Source organism: Schistocerca americana, chromosome 1 (assembly GCF_021461395.2).
Source record: "Schistocerca americana isolate TAMUIC-IGC-003095 chromosome 1, iqSchAmer2.1, whole genome shotgun sequence".
Lineage (NCBI taxonomy): Eukaryota > Metazoa > Arthropoda > Insecta > Orthoptera > Acrididae > Schistocerca > Schistocerca americana.
The window spans coordinates 967,360,317-967,383,255 of record NC_060119.1 but is presented as its reverse complement, the minus strand read 5'-3'; the positions used below and the strand labels follow the sequence as shown (position 1 = coordinate 967,383,255).

Below are 22,939 nucleotides of genomic sequence, written 5' to 3'. Positions count from 1 at the left end.
CATTACGCACAGGTCTGAGCTGTTGACCGTATCTTCCCTTCAGTTCATAGGTCCAACTGTTTCTACCTACTTAAAGAGTAAGTGGCAGAACAGAAACAACAACGAAAACTCCTGAGGCAGGCAGTTGATCTTCGGAACGAAACTTCGAACTGGAATATTATTTGAAACGTGTCAAAATAAAAATGTACCTGGAAGGGGCGAAATTTAATATATGAAGCGAGATAAAATACCTGGACTTCTGGACAATATTTGGGGTATACATATGTATAATTGTAGTTTCAGTCTACTGCTCGAAGATACTTCTAAGTTTTGCAGATAATAATGGAGGAAATCAAAACAGCTGATATTAGAACTTGGACAAAATGAAAGGGATATGAGAATCATGTTAACATAATTTACGAATATACGGGCATAAAACATTGCTTTAATTTAATTCATCTAACTCCGGACGCCAGGATAGGAATTTCAGTCTTACTCTTCCTCACAGGACTCAAGTGTCTCACAGACTGTGCCGCCTCAGCTTCTGTTTCTTTTTATTATTATTATTTTCTTTCCTTCGGTGAACTGAGATATTGGCAGAATATTCATATGAACTACAATGAATATGATTGCAAAATCCAGTGGTTAACCAGGGGTCGTCTGAAGGGTAGTAATTTGCTTCGATTGACCAATGTTATCGAAAATTACCGCGTAATCTCACTGAAAAATAAGAGTTTAATGGGTGAGCTGCCACAGAAGGATCTGAGACCAATGCAAGAAGAAGCGGGTGGGAGGCCAACAAGAGTGCTGCCGTTACGGTCACAACACACAAAACAGCGCATCGTCAGACTAGCTCTCTGGATAGTAAAGTAACAGAGAAACACCTAGGGAATTAGAAATATAGAACTAGTTTATGAGGACAACGATGAGTAAGTAAACCAACCATGGTCTTGTTGAAGCAATCTCCCCGAACTGACGATAGCCACTATCTTCGCCCAAGTATGAATCTGAAGTCGCCCTACGAAGCATTCAGGGAGTGTCAAGCTGTAATCTTAACAGTGAAGTGAATAAATGGAGCGATTTCAGAAAATGCTTTTTAAAATAGTGTATCATTTTAATAGGTAACTGTTACTGAAAATAGTATACAAAATATTGAAATTAATTTTTCAAAATAGACTTGCTTATGCGTAAAGCTTGATATTTAGAATAACAGGAAATACCACTAGAGCTGGGAACTTGCTATGTGGATCTTTCGCTATAAAGCAGAGTACTATAATTATAAATTTAAAGTGATTAATGCTATATGTTGGAACGGGGCTCAAATCAGATTCTTACTTTTGGTAGGCAATGCTCTTAACAAGTAAGCTATCCAGATAAGGCTCATAACTTGCTCTTACAATCCGATTTCTGCCAGGAACTCTCTCCTGCGTTCGTAATGCCACAGAACACTTACTGATTTCTTCCCTGGATTAGAGTTTCTGACAAAAAAAAAACAGTTTTCACAAAAAAAGGAACAAACAATCGTCTTGAATGATATCACAGAGTGAGAAAATCTAAGCTATATTGTTGATAAATAACATGGAAAATTGATAAATTGGTAAACTTGAATAATATGTTACATAAATGAATGGACTGAAATTGAAACGAATGGAGATATAGTTGTGAAACCGGAAGTTGTTCCCACCTGACTAAAGATACACGTAGTCAAACGAGATACTTTCAAGCAATATGAAAATCAGAAATTCGAAAATGCTAACCACACAAAAAAAAACTGTTTAACTTAATAGTATGTGTTTCGAGTAGCTTTGGGAGTAATGGATGGGTTGGAAGAGAAGTGACGAAAGTCTTTCTAAAAAGAGTTAAGTGACAGTAAAGAGTTTAGATCAGGAGGGATTGAAGACCTCGAGAACATTCGAGAAAATGAAAAGGGTTTGGCAGTACAAGAAAGAATCTAACTAGGCTTTTATGTAAAGTATAGGAGATGAGCAATGATAGACACGTCAAACTTCAGTCTTAGTTTGCAACAGACAAAAATTGCAGCCAGTGTATCCCGAAAAAAGAATGAAATTGAAGGAATTCTGTAGAAACAAGAGGCATTATGCAAAAGTATGTCAACGAATTTGATATCAAATTTCAAAAGGGTTTCCAGCTGAACAGAAAGAAAAAACAAGAAACTATTCGAAAGATGAAAATGATACTCGCATTTAAATGAAAGACGAGAGAAAGTGGAGAAAAGTTATGAGTGACTGCATTAAATTCCCAGAATGAATCTTTCACTATGCAAAAAGCGTGCGCTGGGTTGAAACTTACCAGATGACCAAAACAGTGTGACGGGCAGAGACTCATACCCAGCATCTTGTCTTTTACGAGCAATTCTCTTACCAGCTGACCTATCCAGGCACGTTCCATAACCTGTCCTCGCAGTTTCAATTCTGACAATGCAGCGCAGACTCCGTTACAGAGTAAGGCATACGTTCTGGAAACTATCCCCTATGTTACGAAGTTTGGAAGTTAGAAGGAAGATACTACAGAAATCAAGTTGTGAGGGCGGCACTTGTATCGTTGATGGACAGCTCAGTCCATAAGTGCATTGGCCGCGAAAGGCGAGGGTCCGAGTTCGGGACTTGCTCCGATACGCAGTTTTAATCTACCAGGAAGTTTCGACGTATTGAGAATAAAACCATTGTACACAAACGCGGTGATTGGTCAGCAGTCGAAGTACATGTACACTGGGGTTGTTACGCTGCTGGAAGTAGGACCTACTTGTGTCAGATATCTTATTACTTTGTTACTTTAAATGAAACTTGGAGACATTATAATGCATTAACAGCCATCAACGTTTTTCTTAATCACTTCACATATGCGTTTCTTATTTCAAAGAGCAATGAACAGTCGCGATCCATACAACCGCTCCTTCTGCTCTGATTGTCGTGCTGTTCATGCGTACTGTGAAAATGGCTGACAACGCTTCCTGTTCCGTACTGAAATCCGTGTGGAACACCGTTAAACAGAGGTGAGAAACAAATTGTTTTTAATGTTTTTCACAAGTTTATAGACAAACCAGGTTATGAAAAATTCCCAGGAGCTTCATTTACTAAATCTAAGGCCTTTATTTAAGTGGGGTGCGTGGCTTATTCTAAGAACGCTGTGGTGATATTTTTCAATATCTTTTTCTTCTCCAATGCGTATACGTACATAAACAAAGAAATCATCAAATACATGCTAATTAACACACACATAATCATGTTTTTCTGACAGATTAATGTTTTCTTATTTATAATTGCATATTGCATGCAAAATTTTAGTTTTCACTACAAATATAAATTATTAACTACCGATAGTTTATAAAAGATCGTAAAAGAGTGTTTGGCTGAAGAAAACATTACAAATAAAATTTTTTTTGCGAAAGTGAGAAATGAAATACTGTTTATCTGGGTTGTGTCCATTGTATTATACTACAGGACTGACCTCACACGAGCGAGTGAAAAGCGTCGCCCGCATCTCGTGGTCGTGCGGTAGCGTTCTCGCTTCCCACGCCCGGGTTCCCGGGCTCGATTCCCGGCGGGGTCAGGGATTTTCTCTGCCTCGTGATGGCTGGGTGTTGTGTGATGTCCTTAGGTTAGTTAGGTTTAAGTAGTTCTAAGTTCTAGGGGACTGATGACCATAGATGTTAAGTCCCATAGTGCTCAGAGCCATTTGATAAGCGTCGTTGAAACATGGAAAATGATAATTTTTACGCCATTTACCGCACCGTACAAATACTGCATTTTTTGCAGTTGCCACAGCATCTGTGCAATCTGAACCCGGCAGAACTGACCTGGGGCCAAGAAATGGATTTGTCGAGAAAACCAGTGTGGCCGTGCGGTTCTAGGCGCTTCAGTGTGGAACCGCGCGACCGCTACGGTCGCAGGTTCGAATCCTTCCTCTGGCATGGATGTGTGTGATGTCCTTAGGTTAGTTAGGTTTAGCTAGTTCTACGTTCTAGGGGACTGATGACCTTAGAACTTAAGTCCCATAGTGCTCAGAGCCATTTGAACCATTTGAAATGCACCAGAAAGCCGTTGTCTCATGTTATCACTGTGCCTACGTATGTGTAGCGCACAACACAAAACGCATCCTTACTATCGTAGTCGACCGTACCTGAGACAGCGTGGCTTCTGCTTCACGTGAAACGAAATCCAATGAGCTCCCAGTGGGAGGATACATCATGTATATATCAGGCTTATGCTTATGATGAACGCGGTAAATGCGGCCAAAGTCTAAAGAAGAGGACTGGTAGCTTGAAATGCGGATATCGCAACGACGCAGGAAGCAGCCCTTCCGTCAACGTGTCCCGTCCCGTCGGTAAAGATTCGCGAAGACGAGCCCTGGGCAGGGTGAGTCACGTGACGGGGCACCTGCAACAACACTGTGTGCCCGGCTCAGCGTCCTCCCACGCTGCTGCTGGTGGCGGCGAGGCGCGCCGGCCACGCCAGGGCAGACTGACGCCGGCCTGCGGTCTGCGGTCGCTCTGTTAGTTTTTCCGTCCGTCTGCCGCTGAGTGGCTGCCTGATTGTTTGCTCTCCGCCTTTGCGGCGCGAGCTGCTCGAGTGTTATTGTTCCCACACCCTGCTCGAGAGTCCTCGCCAGAGAGAGAAAGAGCCAAAAGAGACACAAAGACCGTGTGGTTCGTCGGCTGACCGACAGGGGCGAAAGAATACCAGATACCGTCGACGTGCGATTTTAGCCCTTATCTGTTCTGGTAAATCCGTCGTTTTCCAAATGGAATTATATCAAACGTCACTCAACTGCTACACCAGCCGGGCACATTTTTTGACAACAAAGCGAACGCTTCAAAGGAACACAGAAGTCCAAACTTCGATTCTTTGATTGGCAAATTTACGGCACAAAGGGGCGATGGCAGTATGTTTGTTCAGCGAAGCACAAACATTTTATTTCTGGTGCGTGTTATTTTTCTGGAGGACGTTCTCCTCTTTGCTACATCATGATAAATCTCGCTCTTTAGTTCCTGGGAAGGAAGAAGACAGGGACGCACCGCTATTTTCTCAGTAGCATAACAACTGCAGCAGTTGAGTCCAATATTTTACTGCACGCTAAGCAAATCATTGGTAGTAAGAATAGAACAAAATTGTCAACAAAAAGGTGTTTTGTAGGGGCAATGACATCCATAAGAGCGCAGGTCCATGAACTATTGCCAGTCAGTTGTCCTGCGATCGCGTATTTGCCCGTTTAGAGCTGAAGAAAAGTGAGAAACATGCTGTCTACACACTAAATCAGGGGGTTAAGACAACCCATGGAAGTCCTAGTAATACAGGGTGTTAATTAATATGTTGGAAACATCTAGGAATGGATGAGGGCTTAAAAAGAAGTAAGAAAGTTTACACGTAGATACAGTTGTGGTCGTTTTTCGTTTTCTTAGTTACACAGACTTTTTTTATAACATATCTGCTTTTTTACTGTCTTTTCGTTTTCAGATTTCCAGATTTCAAACTTGGTTCTACAGATTTTTTTTCCTTCCAAATATTGTTTTAATCTACATCTACACACATACGCCTCAACCTACCGTGTGGTGAGTGTACCACTAGCAGTCATTTCCCTTACCGTTATACGCAGAAATGGGAAAAACGACTGTGTGTATGCCTCAGTACCCCCATAATGTCATCGTCGCGGACTTTACGCGAAATGTATGTCGGCGGCAGCATAATCGTTCTGCAGTCAGTTTCAAATGACTGTTCCCTAAATTTTTTCACTAATGTTCCTAGAAAAGGACGTCGCATTCCCTCCAGTGATTCACTTTTCAGTTCCCGAATCATCTCCGTAATGCTTGGGTGTTGTTCGAACCTACCGGTAACAAATCTAGCAGCACGCCTCTGAATTGTTTCGATACCTTTCTTTAATTCGACCTGTTGCGGATCCCACTACTCAGAGTTATTATTAACATTCAGAGAACAAAGATCTGGCAGTGCGACTATAGAGCCACTCCAAGATGAGCTCAGTTTTCTGGATGCTCATTTCCCGCATTTCCCTTCGCACTCCCTAAATACTAATTCGGTACCAAAATATCTTATCACCTTACTATCTACCACGTCCGGTATGGCAGGCCGTTTACGGAGTAGGTTGTAGCTCGCGTCTATCATCTGGTAGTGGAACCTAGGGCTGTAATCAACCACCCTTACGCCTGTCGGATCATTCAGAGCACATGTTGCTGACATTGCAAGTCTGGGGAGCGATCTCCAGTGTGTGATAACTGAAGGAAATTTCACAAACTGTGACCGGTAAAAAACATTTTATTGGATGACTGGTTTCGACAGAACTATGTTTTTATATCGGATCCTTTGATTTAACATTAAATTGATTACTGATGAACAATACGGATCTCGTGCTTTAAGATGTTTACTGCGCATTGTCCACCAGTGTTTAATCCAACTTTAAAGCTTAAGATCCAATGAAGACAGAAGACAGGCCACCCAGTAGAATGCTTTTTCAGCAGTCTTGGCTTGTGATCGTCCTTAAAACAATATCTGTCATTCGGCGGTAGATGACAATTACATCTTTTTCACAGTGCTGTGGAATTTAATTCTTCATAGTTCATCCAATTTGCACGAAGTATTTATAAATTATACACACAAACCTTCCTCATGAATCAGTGGTCTATTACTAACAATTGCACCAAAATCCCTACAGTAGTTCCTGATCTTAGCCCAAACATAGATACTAAAAGTGCATACAGAGGCTCCTTCAACGGAAAAGCATGTCTTTCAAATAAGATGTACTTAGCAGTTTTGCTTAAAGAATATTTTTATTTGTGACAATTCATTGTTTATGTAGGTAATTGCATTGTTTAATTCATGTTTTAAAAAAAATGGTTTAAATGGCTCTGAGCACTACGGGACTTAACATCTGAGGTCATCAGTCCCCTAGAACTTAGAACTACTTAAACCTAACTAACCTAAGGACATCACACACATCCATGCCCGAGGCAGGATTCGAACCTGCGACCGTAGCAGTCCCGCGGCTCCGGACTGCAGCGCCTAGAACCGCACGGCCACCGCGGCCGGCAATTCATGTTTTGAAGATCACGTCGTTCAGATGTTGGATGTTTACGTTTATGGCTGATTTTAACTGGTCTTGAGAAGGAGTAGTAGCAATTGATATCTGGTGTGGAATACGAACGCTCTCTTCCTCTAAATCACCACAAAATAGCCAACTAAGCTTACATATGGGAAGCGAGGAGGCCAGTGAAAGTTGCCATGTCAGGAGATACTGTGTCCTGGAAACCGATTCCGTAAATGAACCACTGAATTAAGAACTATGTATACAGCTGCACCATTTTGTTGGGAGTATGCTCTCCTCGTTGTCCAACTGCCACTGCGAAGTACTGGGAAGAAGATGGTTTGGTGTATCTAATGTAGCGCTCGCAGGATCCTAGCAAACCAGCCATTTATGGCTATGTATTGCCGAGTCCCGTAACTCGCTCGGCATATTATGGGCTGTACTGAAAGCGCCAGGTAGCTTCTGCTCCATTACAGAGCCAGTTGTGTTGAAGGTTTCAACCCATCTCAAAACGGTGTTGGGGATCTGGAACAGATTAGGATACGGGAATATCAAAATTCGCGCAAAGTCACTTTGCATCTCCATCGTACACGTATGGCCTACGAAAAATCACCAAAGAGCGAATTTACGATGCTCACGTTCGACGATATCGTAGCTCTCCATTCTCTGAGGCCAATCACTCAGCTGCACTCCCCAATAGAAAAACCCTGTGTTTGCAGACATGTGGAAGAGGATGATTTCCAATTTCAATGCTCTATGCAGCATCTGTTATAAAACGCTTGGATGTGAATAGTACTCAGTGTGAACTGTAGTACCATAAGCAGCGAGTCATACTGAAATCCTGTTCATAGGCAAACATTTTATATCGACTACTGGCTCATAGTAGTCAGATGAAACCGATCCTGAGCCATTTTGTTTGTGTGGACTGCATACATTAACGGGTAAATTATCCTCCCTGCCATTCCCATTAATCTATTGTTGTGGTAATTGCTTTATGACACCTTGGCATTGAATTATGACCTTTGCAGATAACCCATCCTCAGAAACCCTCACCTCTTCCCCTCCCCCATCCCCTCTGGGAAATACCCACCCTTCCACTCCTTCACCTCTCTGATACAAGCGCACTTTTGATTTCAGATTATTTGACTAATTTATTAAATTGACCAATTAACTACCCCCATCCTCTCCTGGGAAACCCCCAGCCTTCTGTCCATTCCCTCGACTTTCTCCCTCCCCACCCCGTCTTGAAATTGGTGGTAGAAAGACTCAATCTGTGCTAAATGGTTAGAGAGAAAGGAGCTCATGGCGCAAAATTCAAATCAGAGTTAGTTGATATAATCATATATTGTTCAGTTTACTTTGCACATTCTTTATTTATCTATTTTGTAGGAGAAAGACTTCTTCCTGGTGGAAAATAGCTCAAGTGCGGTACAGCCACTCTTATGCCATCACCTCACATCATATTGGTGGACACTGGTGCAGTTAGTTCAAAATCCTTACTACATCGATCCCACAATGCACAGGGTTTATATCTGCTACTGATGCATTAGGCATTGCAACCAGTCATATGTATACTACTGGCCATTAAAATTGCTACACCAAGAAGAAATGCAGACGATAAATGGGTATTCATTGGACAAATATATTGTACTAGAACTGCCATGTGATTACATTTTCACAATCAGTACCCAGAACAACCACCTCTGGCCTTAATAACGGTCTTGATACGCCTGGGCATTGAGTCATACAGAGCTTGGATGGCGTGCACAGGTACAGCTGCCCACGCAGCTTCAACACGATACCACAGTTCATCAAGAGTAGTGACTGGCGTCTTGTGACGAGCCAGCTGCTCGGCCACCATTGACCAGACGTTTTCAATTGGTGAGAGATCTGGAGAATGTGCTGGCCAGGGCAGCAGTCGAACATTTTCTGTATCCAGAAAGGCCCGTACAGGACCTGCAACATGCGGTCGTGAACTATCCCGCTGTAATGTAGGGTTTCGCAGGGATTGAATGAAGGGTAGAGCCACGGGTCGTAACACATCTGAAATGTAACGTCCACTGTTCAAAGTGTCGTCAATGCGAACTAGAGATGACCGAGAGGTGTAACCAATGGCACCCATACCATCATGCCGGGTGATTCGCCAGTATGGCGATGACGAATACACACTTCCAATGTGCGTTCACCGCGTTCTTGCTGTCGGTTAAATTTCGCGTCTGTAGCATGTCATCTTCGTCGTGTAGCAATTTTAATGGCCAGTAGTGTATTTAATAGTACTTTGTGACTGTGATTTGATACCACATGGAGCTGTTATTTTTACTTTCTTTTTATAATGTCTGTCTCAGACAATTTTTGAAATATCTGTATAAAATTCAGTGATGGCACATTATACCATGCTTGTCGCTGCATGTAGCATGAGACACAGCTTAATTTTTGTACAGATACTTTAAAATGGGAAATCGTGCGACAGAACACAAATAGAGTACATGTCAGTTGATGGCAGTAACAGTTCATTGAAATAATTTGTTGCAGCTGAGGACCCAGTTTCAGTGAAGAAAATTTTTACATTAACCTGTCAGCAGTACTGCGATCGTCATACCCGTGTTGACGAAGTCGGTATTAAAATAAAAAGCGGATTTCCTCCCCACTCAGAGTAGCAGTGTTAATAACAGCATTCAGAAGCGACTTGGTCAGGATACGTTCGGTACCTAGTGGGGCTATTTGCCGGCGACGTGTGGCACGGGGGACAAGCTAATCGCGGAGCCCTCGCTGTGCGAGCGTCCTGTCCTACCCGCTGCTCCACAAGTGGCTGGCGGTCCTCCTCGCGAGTCGCAGCAATTTGTCCGTCGCAAAAGAGAGAAAAAGGAAGGAAGGAAGGGAGAGGGGAAGAAAAAAGGCGGTGCTCCGCCCTGGCAGCCTCTCTCGCCGCCGTTATTGCTGTTATTCCTGCAGAAGCACCGCCGTCGCCACAAACAAGCAATTTTTGTTCAGTGTGTCATTTATTGGCCAATTTCCGCTGGCTCACGAGACAAATTTGCTCCTCAGTGACGCAAGTTTTAGGAATCGCTTAAAGAAGGACGAGCGCGGTCATTTATGAATCTTTCTTGCTCTGACAAAATAAATTCAATTTAGGTTTTTCTGTTTCCATTTGTAGGCCATTTTCTTTAGACACCATTTAGTAGCGTCATCTGCAAAGAAAAAGAATTCATGACTCACTCGAAGTGGAATGTCGTTTTGCAGTTAGAGAATGCAGGACGCTTAATTTACGTACCGGGTGATCAAAAAGTCAGTATAAATTTGAAAACTGAATAAATCACGGAATAATGTACATAGAGAGGTACAGATTGACACATATGCTTGGAATGACATGGGGTTTTGTTAGAACCAAAACAAAGAACAAGAGTTGAAAAAAGTCTGACAGATAGCGCTTCATTTGATCAGAATAGCAATAATTAGCAAAACAAAGTAAGACAAAGCAAAGATGATGTTCTTTACAGCAAATGCTCAATATGTCCACCATCATTCCTCAACAATAGCTGTAGTCGAGAAATAATGTTGTGAACAGCACTGTAAAGCATGTCCGGAGTTATGGTGAGGCATTGGCGTCGGATGTTGTCTTTCAGCGTCCCTAGAGATGTCGGTCGATCACGATACACTTGCTACTTCAGGTAACCCGAAAGCCGATAATCGCACGGACTGAGGCCAAGCATGACGAAAGTGGCGGCTGAGCACACGATCATCACCAAACGACGCGCGCAAGAGATCTTTCACGCGTCTATGAAAATGGGGTGTTTTTTTTTTTTGTTCTAATAAAACCCCATGTCATTCCAAGCATGTGTGTCAATTTTCACCTCTCTATCTACATTATTTCGTGGTTTATTAAGTTTTCAAATTTATACTGACTTTTTGATCACCCAGTATATAGAATGTCCAATTTATCTTGCTCACTAGAAATAACTTTTTGTTGAGGAGAAAATTAAAAAAAAGGTCAAGCAAATGTTGTTTAGCTACCAGAGGGAAATAACCAGCATATTTGCCATTTTTGTAAATTTGTTCGTTACGAAGATACAAACAGCAGTACGTCTTTTTTAAAGAGCGCGCCGTATTTTTATTTCGCTAATTCACTGTCTCTCCTAAAGAAACGTATCACAGTGCACTCTTCACATAAACTTCCTTTCAGACTAAAAGTGTGTGTCGCACCGAAACTCTAAACCCTAACTTTTGCCTCCTAACGTGGTCGCGTGCTGTGCCAACTGAGGTAACGGGACACAGCTCAGATCCCCCACAGCTATACTTCCGCCGGTACTTTATCTTCTACTTCCGAAAGTTGCTTTCTTCCCGGAGTGCCATTCCCGCAAATTGCGCAGGAGAACCTCTGTGAAGTCTGGGCGGTAGGAGAAGAAGTACTGGCGGAAATGAGGCTGGGAGTTGTACTTGGGGAGCTCAGTTGCCCGCACAAAGCAAAAGTCCAGTGTTCGGGTCCTGGTCTGGCCCAAGGTTTTAATCTGCTGAGAAGTTTAAGAAAGTCATTTTTACGAGAAAGGTACATTGTGACACGTTATGTAGCTCTACCATCTGAGCTTTCCGAGCATAGCTCGTCCTCACAGTTTTACTTCCGCCAGTACCTCATCTCTTACCACCCACACCTCCTTTCTTCCACGAATGCTAGTTACGCAAGAGAATTTCTGTGAAGTTTGCTACGTAGGATATTAGGTACTGGTGGAAGTAATGCCACGCGGACTGGTTTTTAGTCGTGGTCGGGTAGCTCAGTTGATATAGCCTCTGCCCACGAACTAACGTTATTTGTGGTGGTTAGCGTAAATGAGACCATCTGTATTGTGTCCATAGGTATCCAGTATCCTGTATAAATGTTGTTGACGGAAGTTTTTTTGGCTAATTATGAGGCACACGTAACCATATATATAAAATACTGTACTCTGTGTTTTCTATTGTATGAGTAGGCACTACACCCAGAGAAAATAAAATGAATGCAAAATCAAAGGAACACGAAGACAGTAATTGTAGTGGAGAAATAACTCATGGCGTTTATTGCACTAGTTGGCCGTATGATGAGCGAAAAATTAAAAAGCTACGTTAAAAGACTCTAAGAAATAATTACTGGTTTGGAGGGTGGTGTCAAGTGAGAGCAGAATGTCGGAGGTCGAGTTGTCATGTTTAAAATTGACTCCGGTAATATATGTTTTATGGTGTGTTACACTTATTCAGAGAAAGAATGTTAACATTTGGAATGCCGTCTATATAAATTGTGTGGGCGCAGTACTGCTAATGTTTTGCGAATAATAATAAAAATTGACAATTTGCTTACATGCAAATTGAGTTTGCGATCTTTTATGAATGAAACCGGTGTCTGTCACCATTTAGTCTCCAGTCTGTACGAATATCTCACCCTAAACTGTTGTAAATTTATTTTATTTCGAAAAGATGATATATTACTCTGATCCGTCAGTAATTTAGCTTCATCTGTTATTTTAGCGGCGAATTAGGCAATTCAGGACTGAAAAACAGGAATATCCATTCCAGATACTCATTTAGAAGTTACAACAGCATTCGCAGTCTTCATACGTCTCGAGATAGGCGCAACTTAACCGCGTACATCTTTAATCACAAAAAGCAAACAGTAGATGTGAACGGGAAAATTAACTGAGACACTGCCCATTTAAGTGTAGCAAGAACTTATGTTTTGAACCAATATCCAGATTAAAGATTTCCCTCTTATATTTAATGAAACAAATGACTTTAGAACTACTACCGCAGGTTTCTCAATAGCACAGGTGTCGATGTTGGATATCTGGGTGATTATTTGTGTGTTACATGCAGTTTTGCCATCGAAGTAAGCAGAGGAACAAATAAAGTGAAGTCAAATACCGAAACAGTTATAGACTGTTGCGTGCATTACTAAAGGCCATCACTGTTGTCAGTTTAGATGTGTCAATTTACACTCCTGGAAATGGAAAAAAGAACACATTGACACCGGTGTGTCAGACCCACCATACTTGCTCCGGACACTGCGAGAGGGCTGTACAAGCAATGATCACACGCACGGCACAGCGGACACACCAGGAACCGCGGTGTTGGCCGTCGAATGGCGCTAGCTGCGCAGCATTTGTGCACCGCCGCCGTCAGTGTCAGACAGTTTGCCGTGGCATACGGAGCTCCATCGCAGTCTTAAACACTGGTAGCATGCCGCGACAGCGTGGGCGTGAACCGTATGTGCAGTTGACGGACTTTGAGCGAGGGCGTATAGTGGGCATGCGGGAGGCCGGGTGGACGTACCGCCGAATTGCTCAACACGTGGGGCGTGAGGTCTCCACAGTACATCGATGTTGTCGCCAGTGGTCGGCGGAAGGTGCACGTGCCCGTCGACCTGGGACCGGACCGCAGCGACGCACGGATGCACGCCAAGACCGTAGGATCCTACGCAGCGCCGTAGGGGACCGCACCGCCACTTCCCAGCAAATTAGGGACACTGTTGCTCCTGGGGTATCGGCGAGGACCATTCGCAACCGTCTCCATGAAGCTGGGCTACGGTCCCGCACACCGTTAGGCCGTCTTCCGCTCACGCCCCAACATCGTGCAGCCCGCCTCCAGTGGTGTCGCGACAGGCGTGAATGGAGGGACGAATGGAGACGTGTCGTCTTCAGCGATGAGAGTCGCTTCTGCCTTGGTGCCAATGATGGTCGTATGCGTGTTTGGCGCCGTGCAGGTGAGCGCCACAATCAGGACTGCATACGACCGAGGCACACAGGGCCAACACCCGGCATCATGGTGTGGGGAGCGATCTCCTACACTGGCCGTACACCACTGGTGATCGTCGAGGGGACACTGAATAGTGCACGGTACATCCAAACCGTCATCGAACCCATCGTTCTACCATTCCTAGACCGGCAAGGGAACTTGCTGTTCCAACAGGACAATGCACGTCCGCATGTATCCCGTGCCACCCAACGTGCTCTAGAAGGTGTAAGTCAACTGCCCTGGCCAGCAAGATCTCCGGATCTGTCCCCCATTGAGCATGTTTGGGACTGGATGAAGCGTCGTCTCACGCGGTCTGCACGTCCAGCACGAACGCTGGTCCAACTGAGGCGCCAGGTGGAAATGGCATGGCAAGCCGTTCCACAGGACTACATCCAGCATCTCTACGATCGTCTCCATGGGAGAACAGCAGCCTGAATTGCTGCGAAAGGTGGATATACACTGTACTAGTGCCGACATTGTGCATGCTCTGTTGCCTGTGTCTATGTGCCTGTGGTTCTGTCAGCGTGATCATGTGATGTATCTGACCCCAGGAATGTGTCAATAAAGTTTCCCCTTCCTGGGACAATGAATTCACGGTGTTCTTATTTCAATTTCCAGGAGTGTATATTAAAATAGATAAATAAATGAACCACTTATTTCGAACGCCACTGTCCCAAGCGTATTCAAACGACGTGGACAGCGCAAGTGGGTTTATTCGCTCTAGATTGACCTGTCTGCGATACGTCTCAGAATTTAGTTGTTTTTTTATATTTTTTGTGTTATGTCCCTGTACGAGTGTCAAATCCTCTGCTGTGGGCTTAAAATGAAAGGGCAGCCGAAGAGGAAACCATTACGAGTCGCAGATTTTCACTTTTACAACGGATCGCAACGCGTTTCTTAGCCAATGATCGATCTTCAGTTGATTGTAATTTTCCTTTTTAGTTTTCTCCTACTTCATCCGTCAGTATTTTTGTGTTATATATAAAAATACACTCTTCCCATGGCCAAGTAATTCTACAAATTCAGTGCGTTTCATTTTGAGTACACCATCAAGAAAATAGGTGAATCGTTGTGGCGGAAACTTAAGCAAACGAAATTCCTTCTGCAGTCTGGGAACCGCTGCCTTGTAGAGCTGTTCAAGGTAAGATTATACCCAAAACTAAACTGGATCAACTCATGATCGTATCGAGCTGTTATTAACACAGCACACCTTCTGCCTCTTGCACCTCCGTGTCTCAGAGTCGCATAGCTGCTCGCGTTTCAACCTGGAAATTGATAGGCTTTGATGCCCTGTTTAAAAATTCTTCCGTTTCGATACCCACAGCCGAATGCAGTGATTGCATAGTTCGATCTGTACGACAAATCATCTGCTGAAACGACACATCTACGTGCAGTAATCGCTCCTGGGTATCTGAAGATGAATAAATCCCCAAACGCGTTAAGAGAGCAATAAAGTCATACCTTGCCTTGTGTATGACTTTTGCCATTGCGACCCAGTCATTCTAAATGTAGAACAACTGACTGTTTCAATTTCAACTTTGATATCGGATAACAAATGACAAAGGAAATATTTTTTTCGTGTAATATAATTAAAAATTGACATTTGATGATGGTGTGTGAATCCGTGGGCAGTTTAGTGTAACTCTTCTTGAATTCGTTTCTGTGTTTTAGCTGTTTGAGTGTTGTGTTTCTAAATCACCAGCCAGACAGTAGTCGAAAAGAATGTGCAGAACCACCCAAAATTCACGTTTGCCATTGTATCGGACCAATGGTTGCCAATACGCCAATACGCCGAGCAGGAATGATGCATTCAGACTCACCTCTCCATCTTGCAGCGTTAATGCTGTGCGGGAAGAAAAAATCAACAGAACGTTAAGAGAACAACATAGCTTAACAGTGAGTATCAGGCGACAGGAACTAGAATGATGATCAATACCTAAATCGAGGTTTTAGTTCCTTAAAATAGTTAATCCATTCAACCATGTGATACATAAAATGTCCGTTCCGCTGCGTCCTCTCTAAGCAATAACGGCAGCCACTGCGAGGAATCCCGGAAATGTTTGACTAAATTATGTTGTCCACCAAATAGCCTGTGTGCCGCGATTACTGCACCTGCAGGAGGTACACAGCCGCTTACAGAGTACGGAGAGGGCCAGATTCTCATTACCCGCACATTCCGCGCACATTCCACGCGCGCCACACTCTGCCGTGTCGTCATAGCAACCCTCACGAGAGGGGCTGGAGTAAGGGGGTCGTGCGGGGGAGTAGGGGGGGGGGGGTTGGGGGGAGGAGCGCCCTGCCGCGGTTTAATCTCGCCGCTTACGTGCGAATTTTTACATCGTTAGCGCAATATCGGCAACTCTCTTCCGCGAGCTGCCATCTCTCCCGCTCTGGGCCTAAACCGCCGCCTCCCATCTTATTACCATGTTTCACGGTGATAAAAGCACACCCCGGAATAACGACATTTGTTCCATCAGCGTGTCCCCCGAGAACGCTTCGTTTCCTTGTGGGTTTGGGAGGAGCAGCACGTGATGTTACTATGCTGTTGGTGTTCCAGTTGACGGAGGGTCTGTGTGGTGGAGCCGACAGTGCGTTACTATCAAACCTTCCGTCTCACTTGGTAATTCTTTTCACATTCTAGGAGAATAGATTATTAGCTGACTCTTGGAACTAAATCTAAATAAATATGCAGTGCACTTATGAGAAAGTTCATCAGTACCTTCCAAAAAATCTGAATTTGATTCGAAATGTACATCATGTCGGGAACTTCTAAAGAATTTTATTTCTTCGTCTGAAGCAATGAAAATCTCGTCTGAAGTAAAACCACAATGAGTAAATTACTGGAAGTGCTTCTGAAAGACTGTTTTGTATGTCACAATGCACTTCATTTCTACGTAACCATTTTTAAATACAGCGTGTAGTTGTTGCAGAAAAGTTTAAAAAGCAGTATAACAGCTGTTTCGCTCGGTTTGTACATGTTGATTCAACTGACGAGTCTATGTGTATTATTTAAGTGACTCTGAAAAACTGCAACATACTGACTTATCGTCCCAGCACCATATCAAAAAAAGCTCCATGTACAGCAGTGAACATGTAAAACTTCTTCACTCAAGCAGGCTGGAATCTGAATGAAAACTCCCTAAACAAACTGGGCACACACTCATTTTAGACGTTGCAGAGGCAACGTAGAACGTCTAGCAATACCTATATAAGAAAAATTTGCAAATTATGTGCTAAATAACACTGGTAGATAAGTCTTCATCTTCATTGAAATGATGCTGACGATATTCTTGGTGTCGTCGTATAGAAAAATGGTTTAGTCTCCTTTTTATGTTAATACGCGAAGCATGAGTTTATGTGCGAATAAAAATACGAGTTGTATATCTACTCTGACACATCTGCAGTGATGACTGTCACCGAAGTTAAGCGCCGTCGGGCTTGGCTAGCATTTGGGTGGATTTCCTTCCGTGTCTATCAAGCGCTGTTGGCCGGCGACGTGCCCTTAACACTTGTGAAGCCAATTGAGGAGCTACTTTACTGAGAAGTAGCGGCTGTGGTCACGGTTCTGGCAACGGCCGGGGGAGCGGTGATGTGCTGACCACATGCCCCTGCATATCCGCTTCTGTGGTCTGAGGCCGACACGGCGGTCGGTCAGTACTGTTGGGCCTTCAGGGTTTGTTCACCATTATTGTGTAAGAAGTGGTTCTTGGTATGATCTTCAGTCAGAAGACCGGTCTGATGCAGCTCTCCATTGCACTCTGTCCGGTAAGTCTCCACAGCTCTGCATAGCTTACAGCAACCTACATTCATCTGAAGCTATTTAGTGTAGTCTTCCTCTGGTCTCCGTCTGCAATTCGTATCCCAATCGCTTTCCTCCATTACAAAACTGAATGTTCATTGACGCCGTAGGACATGTCCTAGCAGTCATTGACTGTGCGGCTGGTCACGGCGGAGGTTCGAGTCCTCCCTCGGGCATGGGTGTGTGTGTTTGTCCTTAGGATAATTTAGGTTAATTGGTGTGTAAGCTTAAGGACTGATGACGTTAGCAGTTAAGTCCCATAAGATTTCACACACATTTCAACATTTTTTTGACATGTCCTATAAACCGATCCCAGTTTTTAAATAGGCTGTGCCATGAATTTCTCTTCTTTCTAATTCGTTTCAGCAGCTGTTAACAGTTATTCGATCTACTCATCTACCTTTCAACATTCTTCAATATTTCTACAATTTAAAAGCTCCTATTCTCTTCTTTGAGATGTTCATCGTTCATGTTTCATTTTCGTGCAACGCTATACTGCAGACACATACCTTCAAGAAAGAATACCTAGGATTCAGATTTACGTTCGATGTTAACATACTTTCTTTTTTTTCTAGCTATTGTCAGTCTGCATTTTATATGGTCACCAGTTTGGCCATCATTAGTTATTCTGCTTTTTGTGTCTCTTTCCTTCTGTAATTCTCTCAGTATGACCTGGACTACATTCAATTACCCTTGTTTGCTTTTGTCGGCACTGATCTTACAGCATAGCCTATTTTCAAGACACTATCCGTCCTACTCAACAGCACTTCCAAATCCTTTGCCATCCGTGACAGAATTACAGTGCTATCACCAAACCTCAAAGTTTTTATTATTTCTTCCTGAACATTAATTCCTCTTCCATATTACTCCCTGTTTTCCTTCACAGCTTGCTCATTATACAGGTTTAACAACATCCAAGATAGGCTACAATCCTGTCTCACTCCCTTCTCACCCACTGCTTCCCTTCATGTCCTTTGACAGTCATAATTTCGGTCTTGTTTCTATGTAAATTGCAAACAACCTTCCGCCACCTCTATTTTATCACTTTTATTTTTGGATTTTAAAAAAGTATTCCAGCCAACATTGTCAAAATCTTTCTCGGAACCTACTGACGTTGTTTAAGTGTAGGTTTCCCTTCCTTTGACATATCTTCTGGCCTACGTATCTCTAAAATGAAAACTTATCAGCTTCAGTGTCAGTCACTATCAATTTTTACATTTGCAAACTCTAATTTATTAAACTGATACGACAATAAAATAAGGAATACATGACCGCAACAGAAACATAACACTTTTTTTCATCCCAGCAGCATCCTCACAAGGAACTGGGTGTTCGAAATATTTTGTGATCAAGAATCCAAGTTCACAGCTGTGGTGAGGACAGAAACATAGAGCATAGCATTTAAGTCCAAACCCGCGACGAAACGCGTGCCACTCCTCACGTTCATTGGAATGGTCGGAATGTACTGTTCGGCAAATCATTTGTCGCAGCTGTCATTTTTGCTTTCCATTTCTGATCGGATGGATAGAGATGTAATTAGTAAATAGGCTGTGCACTGAATACTAAGGAAGTAAATTAGGACTCGCGTCGACGACGTCACTAGAGTCGAAGCACAAGTTCGGATTATGGAAGGTTGGGAAGGAAATCACCATCTTACTTTCGAAAGGAACCATCCGGCATTTGTCTGAGCACGCCCTGGGGACACCACGGGAAAGTATTGAATACTAATGGAGAAAGTTAGTTGTTGCGTAGCGCAGAGACCATGCACGCTTGACACTTACCGGGCGACGTGCGGTCCCACGTTTCCGCTGTCGAAGGAGGAGCTGGCGGTGATGTCTTTGTCCGGGATGGCGCCGGACTCCATTCCCAGAGGCCAGACGCATTGCGCTGCGACACACAGGAACACATGTTAATGGAGCCTGAGTCACACTTCCGAGGCAGGCGCGGCGCTGAGTGGCTTACCAAGTAAGCCTCTCTGGAAGGACACTACTCAACTCTTTCTCTGACGCCTATATTTCGCAGTGTTCTGTCAGGGCAGTAAGGGAAAGAAAATTTATTGTTTGTCACCAAGGGAAAGCAAATAACATTTAAGTTATATGATTCATCAACACTTTCTGCCATTTTGTGTGTGCGTGTGTGTGTGTGTGTGTGTGTGTGTGTGTGTGTGTGTTTTATTGAAACTCACTTGTGATCCTAGCTCACCAACATTCCTCCCATTTGTTATCGACGTAGTTAAGCAGAAGAAGCTTGCACAAATTACATTTAGAGATTAAATATCCTATCTTTAACTAAAAACTTACCTCGCATGTATCTTCTGTACTTCCGATACTACCTAAAATGACTTTGAGCTGTGTTAAGCCTCCAAACTTAACTTTCCGCAAAACTACGTATTTCTTTGAAGTGACTGATCTGCATTATTCACTGTATAACCGATCATCACTACTTATGTATAACGAATGAAGTAGGTTACTGGAAGGAACTATTGTGCTGCTTTCAACTAAAGAAGTTCGATATAAATCTACCAGAGTGTAAATCCCAAATGGTAATTTCTTAACGTGTATGGAAGTTTCAAAAGAAAAAGTATATCAGATAATATTTACTTGCGCCAGACACTTTATTTTGCACGAAGCGCTGTGAATATCGGTCACCTAGTCTGGGGGAGGGGGAGGAGGGGGCGTAAACATCTACAACCACCGCATCAACAGTAAACCTTGTCGGTTATCCATTACTAATACCATTTTCTTAAAAGTATTTAGCTTTTGAATCTTTCCATTGCTTTAAGACGCTTTTTGACATGATGCAAAAAATGGTTTTATCTTCATCCAGCAAAGACACGGGAAATGTAGTTTTCAATCGTTTATTTCATTTTAATCATTAATTAAACCACCAATTTTTATAATTCACACGTGTATCATGACTATAGCACAGCCTGGCAACCTGAAGATGTTCTTAACACGAAACAGGTCGTAGCGCGTTTACTTATACAGCTGAGGTGATTTTATCTGTATCTTCTGCGCTAATAACAGAACTGTATAATCACTGTGTCTGTCTGTCTCCAAATCTACTATACAAATTTTCATGGTGTCTTTAAGTGTATCTTGATTGTAGCTTGGATCAACATATATTTGTTTCATAAAAATCGGATAATGAAGAAAGAGATATCGCAATTTAACGTTTTATCTAAAATCTGCCGTGTCTGTCTGTTTGAATACGCTAATCGCCAAAGTTAGTACACGAATTTTCATGGTATTTTCAAGGGGAAACTTGATCGTGGTTTGGAGAAACATACACGATTTACTTCATCAAAATCGGAACAAGGAAAAACATATATTGTAATTTAAACTTTTATATAATATCGTTTGCCCAGCTTAGTAGTTCGAATGTTTAGTTGTTACCAAATACTACATCAAACAACCACTAGGTGGCGCTGTTTTTTTCATATACCTCATTGGCAGAAATATTTTCTGAACTTTATGTCAGGGACAGAACGAAGCGACACAATCTTAGCTTTATGAATATAAATTGACAGTGAATTTACTTGGCAGGAATGTATGGATTTACTGATTTCGCTTCGTGTATAAAACACATATCGATTTTGCTTTGCTTCTTTCTATAAGTTTTATTTATATTCTTTGCTACGAAAAACCTATTTAGAAAATTCACTATATGATCTGAGTGACAATGCATTACTTTTTGATTTCGTTCTGTTTATGAACAAAAATGCTTGGAATACGGACGAATCTTTCGGCTATAAGACCGAGACCTATGGGGTTTCTATAAGCCAACGAAGATCGTCGGGCGAGACGCCGTGGCTCGAGACATCAGGCTTCTCGCTTTTGTGAATTTCCTTCCAAAATAGAAGCACGATGTAATTCTGATCGAGAGTGTCATGCATATCTCGCTCCTCAGAACCCTTCACTCACAGACACATAAAGTTACTCCTACCCAACGCAAATAATAGAAACGGCAATTTTGATATGAGGGAAGTCATCTTTGAAGTTTACATTACGAGTTTTATACATATCAGCAATTCATTTTGGATAGCCATTAAGTATCGTTACTATATCTGCAAAAAAGAATTTCCTTTTTTACAAATTTTCACTACTGCAAAGAAAATTCCAACTTTGAGGAACTATAGGAGTGAAGTCCACATGTATTCTGTGTTTTAGTGAATGGACAAGTGTAACAGACAGCGCATGCCTGGGATGCAGCAGTTTATGCAGAGAACGGACTGCGAGTCACTGGCACTACGGACAAGCGAGAGACCTAACTTATGACTGACAGTACTGTAGTGAATGGCGACGAGTAAGAGTTAGTGTGTTTCTGGGTTGCAGCAGCTCTACATGCAAAACTGATCGTGAGTCAATGTGAAAAGGCTGAGGAGAGCACTGTTTCCCAGGGGCGAGACCTTACTTATGACTGACAGAACTGTTGTGAATGACGATGTGTGACTGGGATGCACCAGCACTACACGCAAAATGAACGTGAGTCACTGACAATGTGAACAGGCTGAGGAGGGCACTGTTTCTCAGAGGATAGTCCTTGCTTATGACCCAGAGATCTTACTTATGAGTGACAGTGGGGACTCGTTGCCAGGCGGTTTTAAATACCACTTAAACACGTTCTTTTGCTAAACATTTACCTCGTCCCAATAAATCATTCTCTTGAGCAACGTCATTTGCTGAAAATCCGATTTTTTTGTGGCCGCCTCTATAATCCGGCACGAAGAGACAAGCCGTTATTTTCTATTCTACTCTGCCTAGGTAGATCACACTTTATGGCCCCACTCACTGGCGGTACCGCACAGACTGGTCGCACGAACGGCGTTTTCTGAGGTCGATGACAGAGGAGTTCACGAAGTGAATGTCTAACCAAAAGGAAGTCCAGAGAATGGCCAGGTTGTCTTCAACTAATGAAACAGTTCAGAGAGCAATCCGAATCATAAATGTAATACAGGCAAGGTCAAAACTCTACAGTTCAGTGGGGCGTAACTAAGGACTTCGAAGACTTCCAGGAGCCTGGTCGCCGTATTTACCGGAATATTCTCGCCAGCGCCGGCTCCTCGTGACATGCTGACAACGACGGAAGCGCTTGGCATGGGAGCAGGCTGCAGCCAGAATACGTAGCCCGAGTATCTCTGACGCGTTCACCTTAACGATAGTCAGGCTGGGCGGAGAATGTGAATCACTGTCAGATACTAGGCATTCAACCACCAACAGCTGTGAATCATCCTCCGAGCACTGAATGCTAGCAGAGATGGACAAGACAAGATCCCAGAACTCTGCGGTGGATCGATGCTCGCAAAAAGCCAGCTGTGCACTGTTGAGGACATGCAACGTGTTATGGGCCAGG

The 22,939-nt window shown here is 43.1% G+C and overlaps 1 protein-coding gene across 1 annotated transcript in view; it reads right to left on the bottom strand.

Annotated features, from left to right (window-relative positions):
- Window positions 1–22,939, bottom strand: part of LOC124595579 (discoidin domain-containing receptor tyrosine kinase B-like) — a 195,109-nt gene that overhangs the window by 79,171 nt on the left and 92,999 nt on the right. Inside the window, exon 3 of the mRNA XM_047134373.1 lies at window positions 19,369–19,474. Coding sequence (XP_046990329.1) covers window positions 19,369–19,474 — 106 coding nt within the window. The remainder of the gene's footprint in view (window positions 1–19,368; window positions 19,475–22,939) is intronic.